This window comes from Salmo salar, chromosome 10, assembly GCF_965601325.2.
Source record: "Salmo salar chromosome 10, fSalSal1, whole genome shotgun sequence".
In the NCBI taxonomy this organism is placed as follows: Eukaryota; Metazoa; Chordata; class Actinopteri; order Salmoniformes; family Salmonidae; genus Salmo; species Salmo salar.
The window spans coordinates 25,785,239-25,802,339 of record NC_138300.1 but is presented as its reverse complement, the minus strand read 5'-3'; the positions used below and the strand labels follow the sequence as shown (position 1 = coordinate 25,802,339).

The 17,101-nt window shown below is 43.9% G+C and overlaps 2 protein-coding genes across 4 annotated transcripts; both read right to left on the bottom strand.

The window, feature by feature from the left end:
* Positions 1–342: 342 nt before the first annotated feature.
* LOC106613859 (vacuolar protein sorting-associated protein 4B) lies at positions 343–8,861 on the bottom strand. The gene is made up of 11 exons (XM_014216544.3): positions 8,597–8,861; positions 8,171–8,282; positions 6,715–6,865; positions 3,051–3,112; positions 2,746–2,865; positions 2,446–2,602; positions 2,140–2,288; positions 1,856–1,937; positions 1,429–1,648; positions 1,109–1,249; positions 343–717 (listed from the first exon to the last, which is right to left on the bottom strand). The coding sequence occupies exons 1-11, from the start codon at positions 8,615–8,617 to the stop codon at positions 616–618; spliced, it is 1,317 nt and encodes a 438-aa protein (XP_014072019.1). The 5' UTR covers positions 8,618–8,861; the 3' UTR covers positions 343–615.
* Positions 8,862–10,283: 1,422 nt separating this feature from the next.
* On the bottom strand, positions 10,284–16,870 carry LOC106613857 (ankyrin repeat domain-containing protein 29). 3 transcript variants are annotated; one of them, XM_014216543.3, is made up of 10 exons: positions 16,627–16,870; positions 15,100–15,210; positions 14,497–14,595; positions 14,123–14,221; positions 13,825–13,923; positions 11,774–11,872; positions 11,516–11,614; positions 11,191–11,286; positions 10,923–11,021; positions 10,284–10,811 (listed from the first exon to the last, which is right to left on the bottom strand). In XM_014216543.3, the coding sequence occupies exons 1-10, from the start codon at positions 16,636–16,638 to the stop codon at positions 10,728–10,730; spliced, it is 897 nt and encodes a 298-aa protein (XP_014072018.1). In that variant the 5' UTR covers positions 16,639–16,870; the 3' UTR covers positions 10,284–10,727. The 3 variants fall into 3 exon arrangements, with proteins under 3 accessions (XP_014072018.1, XP_014072016.1, XP_014072017.1); XM_014216541.3 differs by having other exon boundaries at positions 11,516–11,872; XM_014216542.3 differs by having other exon boundaries at positions 11,516–11,872; positions 15,041–15,210; positions 16,627–16,867.
* Positions 16,871–17,101: the final 231 nt, after the last annotated feature.

Below are 17,101 nucleotides of genomic sequence, written 5' to 3'. Positions count from 1 at the left end.
CAATGAAAGGAAGTTGAATTCAAATTAAAGTTGCTGATAGTTAATCATGATATGGTCCTCTTCAATGAGTGCTACTCCACCAACACAGAGTGAACGTTAGACTTAGCCCTTCTTGGATACAACATTAATAAATAAATAAAAAACTGAACTAGGTCCTAGTTAAAGTTAAAGTTAACTAGGTCCTAGTTAAGTAAACTAACTAGGTCCTAACACCATACAGTACAACAAAACCTGCAATCCTCATCTATCTTGTCAAGTCATAGATGTACTTCAAGGAGTAAAGGCGTTTTGGAAGAGTTGCTGTAATGCACCATGACATGCATTGTTAGTTTGATGCCATCAAGGCCAAAACAGACACTTTAGTGTTTTAAAGCATAAATTATAAATACATTGTTTGAATCCATATTCTTTGAGACCATCACCATCTTAAACATTAGTCAACCTTATCTGGCTCCGTAAAAAAAAAAGTAATGTACAGAATAAGCAAACAAATCAACATACATGAAACCCCTTTGTAACTTGGAGAGAAAGTAGAGTTGTAAATACAGGCCTGAGAACCAGTGGAGGAAAAGGACAAGAGAAAGGAAAGTTGCGTTTGCATTATCTGGTTGAGTGTTAGCCTTCCTGACCAAAGTCCTCTGTGAACTTCTTGAGTTTGTCCAAGTCCTGCTCGTTCACGGTTGGCTTGGTGTTGTGCAGTGACCTCAGCATATCAGCCTGTAAACAGCACATCACAAAGGTCAATTTGTAGGGCTGGGACGATACCAGTATCTCAATATTTTTTCCACGGCAAAAATGAAAACGCGAAGCAGATCAAACAATCTTTCTTTGGATTTTAAAAACCTGCTGTATGTAAAATATAGTGTGATATAGCTTGGAAAATAACTAAAATGTGACTCTGGATGACAACATAATGATGTTTGTTCCCAACATTAGGGCTGTTTTCCCCCCAAAAAGTTACATCCACTTCATTGTTTTTGTTGTTTTTGTTTCCTTGCCATGATACTAAGGAGAATCGCGATACAGGTATCGTCCTGGTCCAACCAGTTAGCGTCACATACTTGTTCCCTCATGTTCAAAAAATATATGTTTTTGGGGTTCTTCTCACCATGCAAACAACAGGCTCCATGAGTTTCTCCCCATTAACATCCATCCAGGTCATCTCTATGGCGTCTGGATCTCCTGGTGAGCATGGGGTCAGGAGGTCGTCTACCACGAGGTTGGGATGGTTCCATGACGATCCTTGGACCTGGGTGTATGCAGGAGAAGACATGGACGGAACTGGATTTGTGATTACTGATTACTGTCTCATTGACAGAGCATTCAGAGGACTCAATGCTTCCTTCAAAACTATTAGATGATGAAAATTAAATCAATTAAGATTTGCTGCACCTAGGTGAGCCCCGCCTCTGTTGAATGTCACATTACCCGTTTAAAGTGAGTGGCCGACTGCACTTTCCTGACTGGCTGCATGAGGGCGTCCCTCACAATGACGCTGATGTCAGCTCCAGAGTAGCCTTCTGTCTTCTTACCAAGGGTCACATAGTCTGATTCAATGAGCTCACTGGGGGTGGAGCCTAGATGTAGCTTGAACATGAAGGAGCGGGCGTGCTCCTCAGGCAGAGGGATGTAGATCCGCTTCTCAAACCTGAGGCACAGAAACACGACAGCTGTGATATCTGATATGGGAATGACATATGGTGATGCAGCAAGGGACAGGAGGGAGTCTCATTCTTCATTTCTAATCTTTAACAATCTGTCTAATAAGAGTCAATGGGTAAAAAATCCCAGGAATAATACATCTTTACAATAAGATAAAGGACTTGAGATCATCAAAAGATAAATATACACGGACCTTCTCCTAATAGCAGAGTCCAATGTCCAGGGGATGTTTGTGGCTCCTAGAACCAGGACTCCCTCATTATCATTTCCAACACCTGGGAGAAGAGAGAGAAAACGCTTTAAATAGACAGCTGGTCCAGTCAAATGGAAAGCCCAAAAATAGTAGTTTAGTTGTTTTGGTGATACCTTACAAACAAAATGTTCAGTGCTAAACGACACAGTGGACGAAGCAGTTGTGTCAATACTCAAGGTACGAGGTAAACAGGATCTGAGGCCAAGCTTTGCGTAAACTCTCACCCTGCATCTGGACCAGGAACTCAGTCTTGATGCGGCGGGCTGCTTCACTCTCGTTCTCACTTCTGGAGCCACACAGAGAGTCTATCTCATCGATGAAGATGATGGAGGGCTTGTTCTCCCTGGCCAGGCTAAACAGATTCTTCACCAACCTGATGACAGAAAGAGTGGCGGCAAGTGAATAGGAGACCAATGGATGGTGTGGGAGAAGAATGAAGAGGAGGCTAGAGATGGGTATGTATGAGCAATAACCTTCAAATATTATTTTGATTTGATTGCATAGCCCATCCTCTTTGCCCCATTACTCACTTTTCACTTTCCCCCAGCCACTTTGACACCAGGTCAGATGAGGAGATAGAGAAGAAGGTGGAGTTGTTGGCTTCTGTGGCCACAGCCTTGGCCAGGTAAGACTTTCCTGTACCAGGAGGGCCAAAGAGCAAGATCCCTCTCCATGGAGTCCGCTTTCCTGGACACAAAAGACAAACATACTCAGGTATAGTTAATACTATCCAAAACTAAAACTATTTACTCTTCAGATGCATTGCTGCAAGTCACAATACATGCGTTATTATCGAGAATGTTGTGTTGCTTGAATTCCATAATCCATACCTGTGAAGAGGTGAGGGAATTTGATGGGCAAGATGACAGCTTCTTTAAGGGCCTCTTTTGCACCCTCAAGCCCAGCTACGTCATTCCACTTGATGTTTGGCTTTTCCATGACGATGGCACCTGTAAGACAGATTGTAGATAGATAGAAGTGGTTGAAATGTAGAAGTGGTTGAAATGTAGTACGCCGTATATCCATTTTTTTCATACAAATCAAATGCAGATTCAGTGTCAAAAGGCTACATCAAAGCTTTGTATGAGCCTCACAAAAAATGCTGAAAAGGGAAGCAGCTGATGCTATAACTCACCCGAGAGTTGATTTTGGAACTTCTTTTTCTCTGGGTCACCTTCACCTTCATCACTCTCATTCCTGCAAAAGAAAAAGCAAAAAAAAGTTGTTCTGATCTCACTGTACTGATAAGGAGGCCACACAAAAAGTATACTGCTCCAAAAAATAAAGGGAACACTTAAACAACACAATGTAACTCCAAGTCAATCACACTTCTGTGAAATCAAACTGTCCACTTAGGAAGCAACACTGATTGACAATACATTTCACATGCTGTTGTGCAAATGGAATAGACAACAGGTGGAAATGATAGGCAATTAGCAAGACACCCCCAATAAAGGAGTGGTTCTGCAGGTGGTAACCACATACCACTTCTCAGTTCCTATGTTTCCTGGCTGATGTTTTGGTCACTTTTGAATGCTGGCGGTGCTTTCACTCTAGTGGTAGCATGAGATGGAGTCTACAACCCACACAAGTGGCTCAGGTAGTGCAGCTCATCCAGGATGGCACATCAATGCGAGCTGTGGCAAGAAGGCTTGCTGTGTCTGTCAGCGTAGTGTCCAGAGCATGGAGGCGCTACCAGGAGACAGGACAGTACATCAGGAGACGTGGAGGAGGCTGTAGGAGGGCAACAACCCAGCAGCAGGACCGCTACCTCCGCCTTTGTGCAAGGAGGAGCACTGCCAGAGCCCTGCAAAATGACCTCCAGCAGGCCACAAATGTGCATGTGTCTGCTCAAACGGTCAGAAACAGACTCCATGAGGGTGGTATGAGGGCCCGACGTCCAAAGGTGGGGGTTGTGCTAACAGCCCAACACCGTGCAGGACGTTTGGCATTTGCCAGAGAACACCAAGATTGGCAAATTCGCCACTGGCGCCCTGTGCTCTTCACAGATGAAAGCAGGTTCACACTGAGCACATGTGACAGACGTGACAGAGTCTGGAGACGCCGTGGAGAACGTTCTGCTGCCTGCAACATCCTCCAGCATGACCGGTTTGGCGGTGGGTCAGTCATGGTGTGGGGTGGCATTTCTTTGGGGGGGCCGCACAGCCCTCCATGTGCTTGCCAGAGGTAGCCTGACTGCCATTAGGTACCGAGATGAGATCCTCAGACCCCTTGTGAGACCATATGCTGGTGCAGTTGGCCCTGGGTTCCTCCTAATGCAAGACAATGCTAGACCTCATGTGGCTGGAGTGTGTCAGCAGTTCCTGCAAGAGGAAGGCATTGATGCTATGGACTGGCCCGCCCGTTCCCCAGACTTGAATCCAATTGAGCACATCTTGGACATCATGTCTCGCTCCATCCACCAACGCCACGTTGCACCACAGACTGTCCAGGAGTTGGCGGATGCTTTAGTCCAGGTCTGGGAGGAGATCCCTCAGGAGACCATCCGCCACCTCATCAGGAGCATGCCCAGGCGTTGTAGTGTGGTCATACAGGCACGTGGAGGCCACACACACTCCTGAGCCTCATTTTGACTTGTTTTAAGGACATTACATCAAAGTTGGATCAGCCTGTAGTGTGGTTTTCCACTTTAATTTTGAGTGTGACTCCAAATCCAGACCTCCATGGGTTGATAAATTGGATTTCCATTGATTATTTTTGTGTGATTTTGTTCTCAGCACATTCAACTATGTAAAGAAAAAAGTATTTAATAAGATTATTTCATTCATTCAGATCTAGGATGTGTTATTTTAGTGTTCCCTTTATTTTTTTGAGCAGTGTATATAAACAGTCCAAAAGACTAAAGAATCAGAACCAAATGAAGAATTGGTGAGGATTATAACACATCTCAGGATTCATTATGCTCACTTAGGGCTGTTGTGGTGACCATATTATCGCCACACTGGCAATCATGAGTCATGACCGCAGTAAATCTCATTTTATGACTCTGGACATGCTTTGGTAGTACTCAACTTGCTAACTACACCGTATATACAACATTAGTGGATTTGGCTATTTGAAACATACCCGTTGCTGACAGGTGTATAGAATCGAGCACACGGCCATGCAATCTCCATAGACAAACATTGTCAGTTGGCCTTACTGAAGAGCTCAGTGACTTTCAACGTGGCACCGTCATAGGATGCCACCTTTCCAATAAGTTAGTTTGTCAATTTCTGCCCTGCTAGAGCTGCCCTGGTCAACTGTAAGTGCTGTTATTGTGAGGTGGAAACGTCTAGGAGCAACAACACCTCAGCCACGAAGTGGTAGGCCACACAAGCTCACACAATGGGACCGCCGAGTGATGAAGCGCGTAACACGTAAAAAATGCCTGTCCTCGGTTGCAACACTCACTACCGAGTTCCAAACTGCCTCTGAAAAAAAAACATCAGCACAATAACTGTTCGTCAGGAGCTTCATGAAATGGTCTTCCATGGCCACACACAAGCCTATGACCACCATGCGCAATGCCAAGCGTCGGCTGAAGTGGTGTAAAGCTCGCCACCACTGGACTCTAGAGCAGTGGAAACGCATTCTCTGGAGTGATGAATCACGCTTCACCATCTGGCAGTCCGACAGATGAATCTGGGTTTGGCGGACACCAGGAGAACACTACTTGCCCCAATACTTAGTGCCAACTTTAAAGTTTGGTGGAGGAGGAATAATGGTCTGGGGCTGTTTTTCATGCTTCGGGCTAGGTCCCTTAGTTCCAGTTGAGGGAAATCTTAATGCTACAGTACACAATGACATTCTAGACAATTCTGTGCTTCCAACTTTGTGGCAACAGTTTGGGGAAGGCCCTTTCCTGTTTTAGCATGACAATGCCCCCGTGCACAAAGCGAGGTCAATACAGAAATGGTTTGTTGAAATCGGTGTGGAAGAACTTGACTGGCCTGCACAGAGCCCTGAACTCAACCCCATCGAACACCTTCGGGATGAATTGGTACGCCGACTGCGTGCCAGGCCTAATCGCCCAACATCAGTGCCCAATCTCACTAATGCTCATGGCTGAATGGAAGCAAGTCCCCGCAGCAATTTTCCAACATCTAGTAGAAAGCCCTCCCAGAAGAGTAGAGGCTGTTATAGCAGCAAATTAATGCACATGATTTTGGAATGAGATGTTCGACAAGCAGGTGTCCACATACTTGAAACAGGGGTTGATGCGTGGAGTGAAATAAGTGTTCTCTTATTTCCCAGCTGCTCATATCAAGCATATGCTCCACTATAAAACCAAAGTAGCCTACAAAACAAACCGTTGGGAAAGCGTGCGGCCTCTGTTCGACATTGTCTTTTTCTGCCCATTTGAAAACGTGCCATTCTAAATCAAAACTAATTTTACATATTAGTAAAGACAAGATTACATTGTAGGCCAGTAGACCAACTCATATTCTGTTCTTCTGAAATACATTTACTTCATATCATATTGTTCCTTTAGACCTGACTAAAATAAATAATGGATTTATTGTGATGGTGTATATTAAGTTGATTTATTAGACTTTTTTTTAAGTAGATGTTACAAAGACACGCATCTGCGGCTTGTATGCATGGGTGCCTGGAAATGCTAATCCTATGTTCATTAACGGCCAATTACCGTGAGACCGGCAGACTTTTGCATGACAATAACCGGCTGACATTTTACATTTACATTTTTGTCATTTAGCAGACGCTCTTATCCAGAGCGACTTACAGTAGTGAATGCATACATTTCATAATTTCATGGCCACCACAGCCCTATTCACCCTTTGTCATCAGACCCAGACTCTTTGACAGGCTTGGCTGGAGGTGCCTTCTCCTTCTTCTTAAGGTATTCCTTCAGCTTCTCTGCTCGGTCCAGGTACTCTGCACACTTTGCCCTGATGCTTTGCTTGGCCTTGTCTCCCTGGGCCTCATCTATAGGAAAAGGAAATGCACCACAGGTTGTCACATCACATTATGCCCTAAGTCACCTCACACTTCGGGCATTCAATGTGAAAGTGAAAACTTTTAAAACAGTTTCTTTAAGAAATAATTTATGTTTATCCAGAGGTCCTCCTGTGGTCATTCCAAACTTTAAGGTCAAAGGTAAACACATACACTCACCGCCAATTTATTAGGTTCACCACCCCATTCACGAAAATGGTTTGCTCCTACAGACAGTGATTCACATGGCCGTGGCTTTCTATATAAAGCAGGCAGACACGCATTGAGGCACTCAGTTAGTTTGATTGAACGTTAGAAAGGGCAAAACTAGTGACCTAAGCAACTTTGAGTGTGGTGATTGGTGTATGATCATCGGTGTTAGGCACGCCGGACCCAGCATTTCAGAAATGACCGCCCTGCTGGGCTTTTCACGCACGACAGTGCCTAGGGTTTACCGAGAATGGCGCGACAAACAAAAAACATCCAGTCAGTGGCAGTCCTGTGGGCTAAAACAGCTTGTTGATGAGAGAGGTTGAAGGAGAACGGAAAGAATTGTGCAAGCTAACAGGCGGGCCACAAACAGACAAATAACAGCGCAGTGCAAAAGTGTTGAGCAGAATGTCATCTCGGGACGCACAACTCATCGATCTTTGTCACGGATGGGCTATTGCAGCAGACCACCACACAGGGTTCCACTCCTACCAGCTAAAAACAAGAAGAAGCGTATCCAGTGGACACACGATCACCAACACGACAATTGAGTAGTGGAAAAACACTGCCTGAAACATGACATCACGTTCAGTTTACTTGAGTGGCCTGCACAGTCCCCAGACCTCAACCCAATAGAGTATCTTTAAGATGAGATGGAATGGGCTGTTCACAACATGAAAGTACCCATCTAGACCGAGTCGGACACCCCTTTGTCTCCAGAACAGCCTGAATTATTCAGGGCATTCTACAAGGTTTCAGAAATGTTCCACAGGGATGTTGGTCCATGCTGACGCAAAGTCCAATCTGCAGCAACTGCATGATGCCGTCGCGTCAGCATGGATCAACATTCTTGTGAAACGTTTCCAACACCTTGTAGAATTCCCCGACGAATTCTGGCTGTTCTGAAGGCAAAGGGGGGTCCGACCCAATACTAAATGGGTGTACCTAATAAACTGGCCTGTGAGTGTATATTACCAAATTAAAGTGAATAGAATAACAATGTATGTGGATGTTCTGTGTTTGCAGTATATTTCTCAAATTAAGACTTGTAAACAGGAAGTGGAACTGAGATATAAGACAACTCACACTTCACAACATGAAGGAAGTACTGAACAGAATGCTGGTACAACCGGAGAGCTTCCTCATAGTTTTTAGCTTTGTCCTCCTCTGCAGCCTTGCTTGCAAGATCTATGGCTTTCTGTAACACAATGCATGGGCAACGTTATAGAACAGCCATAACAAAAGAGGGAAGGGCATTAGCATGACATCTTGATCTGCCAGATATCATTATTGTCATTTGGTGTATCTTATTTTAGAAAGGTATGTCAAAATGTAATTAGTAAATAATGAAACAGTTCTCACGCACGCACCCGCGTCAAGAGTCATATTTGCTAGACAAATCTACGGATTAACGCCATCCAAAACAACAGTAGACGAATACAATGTTAGCTAGCAAGCCTAGCTAGCTGGCTAATTTCGTTTGTTGTTGTCCCTGGCTGGACACTCACTCACCTGTAAATTGTTATTAGCCATGGTTGCTGTATACGTACAATTGCCAAAATAAAACTTCACTCTAGTCTCAATAGATCAACGTGCAATAGCCACAATACGACGTTATTAGCTCTGGTTAGTGTTCTGTTATCATTTTGGTGAATTCTTCAATTGTTCAGAATCTCTTCCGCATCAAGATGTCGAGTGTCACTTCCGCCTATGGATGTACACGTAACAGCAACACAAGAGACGAGTAAAACTTTTTCTGACCCTTTACTGTCAATTTTATGCGGTCAATTTCACAGCCTATTTTTATCTGTACTTTGAAATTCTGATTAACAATCCATAAACATGTATGTGCATTGTATATGCTAGCAATAAGGTTACCAAGATCAGACAGATTTGCAAGGATTCTGTTACTTGGTGAGTACAGTGACCTCTAGTCATTTTTTTTGTTATAAATCAAATCAAATCACATTTTATTGGTCACATACACATGTTTAGCAGATGTCATTGCGGGTGTAGCGAAATTCTTGTGTTTCTAGCTTTAACAGTGCAGTAATATCTAACAAGTAATATCTAACAATTTCACAACAATACACACAAATCAAAGTAAAGGAATTAAGAATATATAAATATATGGACGAGCACTGTCAGAGCAGCATAGACTAAGTTACAGTAGAATAGAATACATTATATACAAATGAGATGGGTAATGCAAAATATGTAAACATTATTAAAGTGACTAGTGTTCTATTTATTAAAGTGGCCAGTGATTTCGAGTCTGTATATAGGCAGCAGCCTCTAATGTGCTAGTGATGGATATTTAACAATCTGATGGTCTTGATATAGAAGCTGTTTTTCAGTCTCTCGGGCCCAGCTTTGATGCCCCTGTACTGACCTCGCCTTCTGGATGATAGCGGGGTGAATAGGCAGTGGCTCAGGTGGTTGTTGTTCTTGATCTTTTTGGCCTTCCTGTGACATCGGGTGCTGTAGGTGTCCTGGAGGGCAGGTAGTTTGCCCCCCGTGATGCGTTGGGCAGACCACACCACCCCCTGGAGAGCCCTGCGGTTGTGGGCGGTACAGTTGCCGTACCAGGCCGTGATACAGCCCGACAGCATGCTCTCAATTGTGCATCTGTAAACGTTTTTGAGGGTTATAGGTACCAAGCCAAATTTATTCAGCCTCCTGAGGTTGAAGAGGCGTTGTTGCTCCTTCTTCACCACACTGTCTGTATGGGTTGACCATTTCAGTTTGTCAGTGATGTGTACCCCGAGGAACTTGAAGCTTTCCACCTTCTCCACTGCGATCCCGTCGATGTGGATAGGGGGGTGCTCCCTCTGCTGTTTTCTGAAGTCCACGATCATCTCCTTTGTTTTGTTGACGTTGAGTGAGAGGTTATTTTCCTGGCACCAGAAGAAAATGGCACCGAGAGGGCAGCCGTGCTTCTAGCCCCTAGGCAACTTTGCAGTATTTCATTTTTTTGGTGTTATTTCTTACATTATTAGGCCAGAAAATGTTTTGTTTTATTACATACAGCCGGGAAGAATTTTTGGATATCAGAGCGGCAGTAACTCACCAGGATTACGACCAGGAATACAGCTTTCCCGAATCGGATCCTTTGTTCGTACTCCCCAGGGCAATTAAACTGATTCCAAAGGCTGACCCAAAACATCACACGTTATTGACTGAGTCACAGGACAAAATATGACAGTTATTTCACATTCCTATTTTATTTAACAAATTTACAGTTTACATTTATTAAAATGGCAGAAAAAAAAGCTAAATATTTAGAAATATTACAGCACCAGGGATAAAACGTTTTATAACCAGAAACTATACAGCAAAGTTATAACAACACTTCAAAGATAAGGGCACACATGGCAAAATAACTATTGCCACAAACGGATGCATTTTTGTAGTAGGCCACATATATAACCATCCTTTTAGCTATATCCAGTTATGGTAACTCCAAATAACATTTTCTGAAGCTGCAATTGAAAACAAGCACCATATTAATATTATTGTTGTGTGGCTGAATCCTGTTGGTTTGTTCTCTGTTGTTCGGAGCCCTCAGTGCATTTCTCTCCATAAAACAACCATAGTCTAAGGTTTTCAGACATGGTCTAACCATGGACAACTAGGGTTGTCATCAACTACTTCCATTTAAGATTTGCGGTCGCAGAGCCCTCAGGATGCGATTGCTCTTTGTAAGATCTGCTGGCAGTTCATTGTTCTGCAAAGAAAACATAACCAGTCATGAAAAAATGATCTACCTGAAAGACGTCCTGAAATGCATCCTCCTCTGCTTTCCTTCTTATCCGTAGCTCACACTACAGTGATTTACCTTGTTGGGTAGTGTGGGGTCTGCATTGGCCCCCAGCAGAAGGTTTACACTTTTATGATTGCCACCCATGACAGCAGCGTGGAGGGCTGTGGAACCATTCTGTAAAAATGAAACAGTTAAAACACTTGTAACTAACAGCGGTTTCTTATCACTAAAATACTGCAAGTGTTTTACAATACAATGTTTCACAATATACTTTTGAATAAAAACTATTCATGGCCAGTCAGAAGATGCCAAAGCGCAAGCTTTATCTTGATATCTATCTTACCTTGAGAAGGCCCAATGAAGGGGAGAACTTCAGGAGCTCCTCAATGACAGTGTTGTGTCCTTTGAAAGCTGCCTTGAATAATGCAGTTGACCCGTCCTTCAATGAGATCAAAAGAAACATGATACATTAACATTTCAAAACTTACACAAAGAAAGTCATTTAAATAAATGACTTGATTTAATATATTAATGTATTTTTTTATGTATTTTCCACAAGTAAACCCTGAAAGAGGATTTGAAAGATAAAGCAACCACATGATGGAGGAATATCATCTTGTCTTTGTCAACCCACTAGGCACCGACTGGGTTGCTAAAGGACAACATACTTTTCTGTCAGCATCCCGATCTGCACCACGCAGAAGTAAAACCTTAACTACTTCACTGTGTCCCATCTGGGCTGCCATCCACAGGGGGGCTGTGCCATCCTGGAGACGGGGGTACGGTAGGGAGGGGGGTGAGGAGAAAGAGAAGGGGAGAAAAGTTAAATGGAGATAAAATACAAGGAGGAAGAGGCTGAGACAAGAGATGAAGATGTCAGTCCCTCTATTGAGGTCCTCTATTATTGTATGGGAGTGTGGCCTCACTTCCCTAGGGTGGTTAACTTTGGCTCCAGATGACAGAAGTTGACGTATGACAGTCACATGACCCTCCTGGGAAGCAAGGAAGAGTGGAGTGGCACCATCCTAAAACATGATATTAGAAACATGTCACATCAGCAAAGTAAATGATGACAAAGCGATGGACTGTATGGCTTGTCCTATGAATAGTAACAGACCCTACAGTGCTTTCGGAAAGTATTCAGACCCCTTGACTTTTTCCACATTTTGTTACGTTACAGCCTTATTCTAAAATTGATTAAATTGTGTTTTTTCCTCATCAATAAAAAAACTTAAATATCACATTTACATAAGTATTCAGACCCTTTACTCAGTACTTTGTTGAAGCACCTTTGGCAGATATTACAGCCTCGAGTCTTCTTGGGTATGACACTACAAGCTTGGCACACCTGTATTTGGGGAGTTTTTCCCCATTCTTTCTGCAGATCCTCTCAAGCTCTGTCAGGTTGGATGGGGAGCGTCGCTGCACAGCTATTTTCAGGTCTCTCCAGAGATGTTCGATTGGGTTCAAGTCCAGAAGCTGTCTAGGCCATTCAAGGACATTCAGAGACATGTCCAGAAGCCACTCCTGCATTGTCTTGGCTGTGTGCTTAGGGTTGTTGTCCTGTTGGAAGGGAAACCTTCGCCCCAGTCTGAGGGCCTACTTTGCTCCACTCATCTTTCCCTCGATCCTGACTAGTCTCCCAGTACCTGCTGCTGAAAAACATCCCCACAGCATGATGCTGCCACCAGCATGCCTCACCATAGGGATGGTACCAGGTTTCCTCCAGATGTGATGCTTGGCATTCAGGCCAAAGAGTTTAACCTTAGTTTTATCAGACCAGAGAATCTTGTTTAGGTGCCTTTTGGCAAACTCCAAGCGGGCTGTGTCTTTTACTGAGGATTGGCTTCTGTCGGGCCACTCTACCATAAAGGCCTGATTGGTGGAGTGCTGCAGACATGGTTGTCCTTCTGGAAGGTTCTCCCATCTCCACAGAGGAACTCTGGAGCTCTGTAAGAGTAAGCATTGGGTTCTTGGTCACCTCCTTGACCAAGTCCCTTCTCCCTCGATTGCTCAGTTTAGCCGTGCGGCCAGCTCTAGGAAGAGTCTTGGTGGTTCCAAACATCTTACATTTAAGAATAATGGAGGCCACTGTGTTCTTGGGGACCTTCAATGCTGCATATTGTTTTTTGTACCCTTCCCCACGACTGCGCCTTGACACAATCCTGTCTCAGAGCTCTACGGACAATTCCTTCGACCTCATGGCTTGGTTTTTGCTTTAACATGCACTGTCAACTATGGGACCTTATATAGCCAGGTGTGTGCCTTTCCAAATCATGTCAAATCAATTGAATTTACCACAGGTGGACTCCAATCAAGTTGTAGAAATCTAAAGGATGATCAGTGGAAACAGGATGCACCTGAACTCAATTTGTAGTCTCATAGCAAAGGGTCTGAATACTTATGTAAATAAGGTATTTCTGTGTTTTATTTTTTATACATTTACAAACATTTTTAAAAACCTGTTTTCACTTTGTCATTGTGGGGTATTGTGTGTAGATTGACGAGGAAAACATTTTATTTAATCCATTAGGCTGTAAAGTAACAACATGTAGAAAAAGTCAAGGGGTCTGAATACTTTCCGAATGCCCCGTATGACAATGTATGACTATAAATTGTGCCTTCCTGTATTATACTTATGCTAAAATGTTTATTATATTCTACTGCCATTTACTTTGTTTCTATTCTTATATTTTATTATTTCTTATTGTTAGCTAGCTAAATGTAACCTGAAATACCGTCAAATACCATCAAACATTTAGAAAATATTGTAATGTGATATTTTGACCATATCACCCAGCCCTAACAGTGCATAAAACAAAATGGATCTCATGTCTGACTCAGCGGTAACATGAGTGTGTGTGATTTTGTTGTTTTGTGGACTACAGCATTGGACACTGTCAGTGGAGTTCTGCAGGGCAGCAGGAGTGGTGGAAAAGAACAGACAGTGAGTGAGATAGGTGTTAGGGATGCTCACATGCAGCTGATCATGGACATTGGCTCCGTTCTTCAGCAGAGTGTCCACCACCTTAGAGTGGCCATACTGACAGGCTGCAGAGAGGGCTGTGCCACCGTCCTGCCAAACCATGAGAATACAGATTAGCCACATATCCTGGAGCGACTGGCCCATGGAATATGACTTAACACAGCAGGCATCAAACACTCTGGATCACTGCTGTCAGTATATTCTGTCCGTCTCCCCCTGATGTCCTCTGACTCTCTCTCACTGTAATCTCACTCTCCCTCTCTGTCTCCAAGTAGGTGACACAGCATACCTTTGTCTGGAATTCAGTTGAGCCACCAAATTCAAAGAGGAGCTTCACTACTTCATTGTGTCCCTGCTGGGAAGCGAAGAAGAGGGCAGTGGAGCCTGTCTGAGGGTAGAAACATGCATTCAATGTCAGAAAGACCTTCAACGGACATACCTGTACACATTTTCTCAATGCTTCAAAACATCTTTACTGCTTATTGATTTCTACTTTGACCACATTAGTCTCAAAGCAACATCAATAATGCACCGACCGTTTCAACCACCGAACTGTGTACTCTATGGAAAAGTGGAAGGTTGCAGTTTAACAACGAGCAACACTAAAACCGAGGTAAGTCTTATAATGACAGCAAAGTGTACTAAAGTGGTCGTCTACCGTACCTCTCTCTGCAGGTTAATGTCAGTTCCCTGCATGATCAGCTCCCTGGCACAGTCATAGTGGCCGCTGTAGGACGCCACCATCAGGGCTGTGGTGCCAAACTGGAAAGAGATCAAGGCATCCCAATCAATCAACACCTCAGTCCTTAAGTCCAGTCAGATCCGTGTTTACATGTCATTAAAACAGCACAGGAAAGAAACATGGTGCACATGTTTTTTTTTAAAGTTTTGCAAGTGTTTTGGTTCTCCTCAAGACAATCTAATTCCACACACACCCCTCCAAAATAACACTCCTTGCCTGATGCTCTTTCCAATCATTCACATGCCATCATCTCTAGAGAAAGTTGCTGAAACATAGTTGAACTTGTCAGTGGAGACTCGACAAAGCATTACATTTCAGATACCACGCAACAATAAACAATTAGATGTGACGCACATGAAAACTGCAAGCACATAAGTGGACTTACAACACATTATTAAGACATGTATACATCCACACACACACACAGACAGACAGAAGGGTTGTAGCTCTCTCTTTCTCTCCTACCACAGGTGGTTTATGGGTAAAGCGTGCAGCTGAGCCACCAGGGCATGCAGCGTCCGTACACTGTCTCTGCAGTCGGCATCCACACGACCACTGTTGAGCAGTAATTGAAGCAGGGCCAAGTTCCCCTTATGAGCTGCCCAAAACACGGCGTTAGCAAGGGGCGTCTCCTTCTGCAGGACAAACACACATGATACAACATCGACTAGACATTAGTGTCAGAAAACAGACCTATAATCAGAATAAAAGGTAACAGATCTACAGTATCATCTCAGAATTCCACATTTGGCCTGCAATTTGTTTAGTATTGATCAGGCAATGGCGGTTATAGACATAACCATTTGAAATGAGTTGCAGTCAGGCAATTCCTGTTCACAATCAATATGAATCAATATGGACAGAGGCTCTTTGCACACGCACACACATTGATTATGCTCTTGCATTGGGTATGGTGTGGTATGGTCTCTGGTCTGGTTGTGTGGTCTCTGGTGTGGTTGTATGGTCTCTGGTCTGGTTGTATGGTCTCTGGTCTGGTTGTGTGGTCTCTGGTCTGGTTGTATGGTCTCTGGTCTGGTTGTATGGTCTCTGGTCTGGTTGTATGGTCTCTGGTCTGGTTGTATGGTCTCTGGTCTGGTTGTATGGTCTCTGGTCTGGTTGTATGGTCTCTGGTCTGGTTGTGTGGTCTCTGGTCTGGTTGTATGCTCTGGTCTGGTTGTGTGGTCTCTGGTCTGGTTGTGTGGTCTCTGGTCTGGTTGTGTGGTCTCTGGTCTGGTTGTATGCTCTGGTCTGGTTGTGTGGTCTCTGGTCTGGTTGTGTGGTCTCTGGTCTGGTTGTGTGGTCTCTGGTGTGGTTGTATGGTCTCTGGTGTGGTTGTATGGTCTCTGGTGTGGTTGTATAGTCTCTGGTGTGGTTGTATGGTCTCTGGTCTGGTTGTGTGGTCTCTAACAGTCTAGCTCCCACCCACCAACATTGGTCCAAATAAATCTGGGTAAACCTAACACAGACAAGACAAAATAATACATTTCTATCATGTGTCAATCAAATAATGACTAAGTCCAGTTAAATGGTTTGAAAGATAAGTATGGAATACTCTACTGCAATAATGAGGTCTCTTTATGGAGACAGTAAATTTGACTGTAATTCAATGGGGCCAAACAGTTCAAAGTGTAAAAATTAATAGAAATTGGGATTTACTCCTTTCTGGTGGATATTTCCAAATACTGCATGTGGGTGGGGCATGGTCTGCAGCGGTAGGCTGCTCATGGCCAGATGATGATCAACTACCTCAACACCTGTCACTCTACTCTACTCTAGTGACATGACAACCTAATCTTAGCCAGGTCAAAAGGGCAGAACGCTGACTGAAGGTCAAGCAGCAAATCTAATTTCCATAAATACATAATTATTGCGCGCAAGCCCCCTGCAGATTACACACGCATACTCTTCATCATAGACCTACTCATAACACACATTAGTAGCGATGGCCGCAAAGAAAGTTAACATTCGTATTGAGTAGATTAGGCTACTCTTTTCATTTCAAGCTTGGTTAGAGTAGCCTATGCAGAACATCAGGAAAATGTGGAGATTACCTTGAACGACATCCTGCAGACCTCATTCGTGACTCATCTTTCTTGCGTATGCAAAAAAATGCGATGCCCTTATATTACTATAATAACTGTCTAAAACGTATTTGTTTTGACTATTTGTTGTGGCTTCTCCCGGGGTGTTGGCGCGCTGAAGGAAAAACAACACGCAGCCTGTGTATATCCTCTGCAGTGCCGCTCCCGCCACACAGACAGGCGCGCTGTCTGCTCACTGACTCAATTCCGTGTGGCACTCTGTCTGCTCACTGACTCAATTCCGTGTGGCGCTCTGTCTGCTCACTGACTCAATTCCGTGTGGCGCTCTGTCTGCTCACTGAATCAATTCCGTGTGGCACTCTGTCTGCTCACTGACTCAATTCCGTGTGGCGCTCTGTCTGCTCACTGAATCAATTCCGTGTGGCGCTCTGTCTGCTCACTGAATCAATTCCGTGTGGCGCTCTGTCTGCTCACTGAATCAATT

Excerpts from the sequence above, each read along its gene's own strand:
- LOC106613859 (XM_014216544.3), bottom strand. The coding sequence starts at position 8,617 with ATGGCTAATAACAATTTACAG. Across the intron at positions 2,289-2,445 it reads TGGCTGGGGGAAAGTGAAAA|GTTGGTGAAGAATCTGTTTA; the intron begins GTGAGTAATGGG and ends TTCTGTCATCAG. Across the intron at positions 1,250-1,428 it reads CGGCCACTCACTTTAAACGG|GTCCAAGGATCGTCATGGAA; the intron begins GTAATGTGACAT and ends GCATACACCCAG.
- LOC106613857 (XM_014216541.3), bottom strand. Across the intron at positions 11,873-13,824 it reads ATGTCCATGATCAGCTGCAT|GATGGTGCCACTCCACTCTT; the intron begins GTGAGCATCCCT and ends ATCATGTTTTAG. Across the intron at positions 10,812-10,922 it reads ACCCCACACTACCCAACAAG|AACAATGAACTGCCAGCAGA; the intron begins GTAAATCACTGT and ends TTTTCTTTGCAG.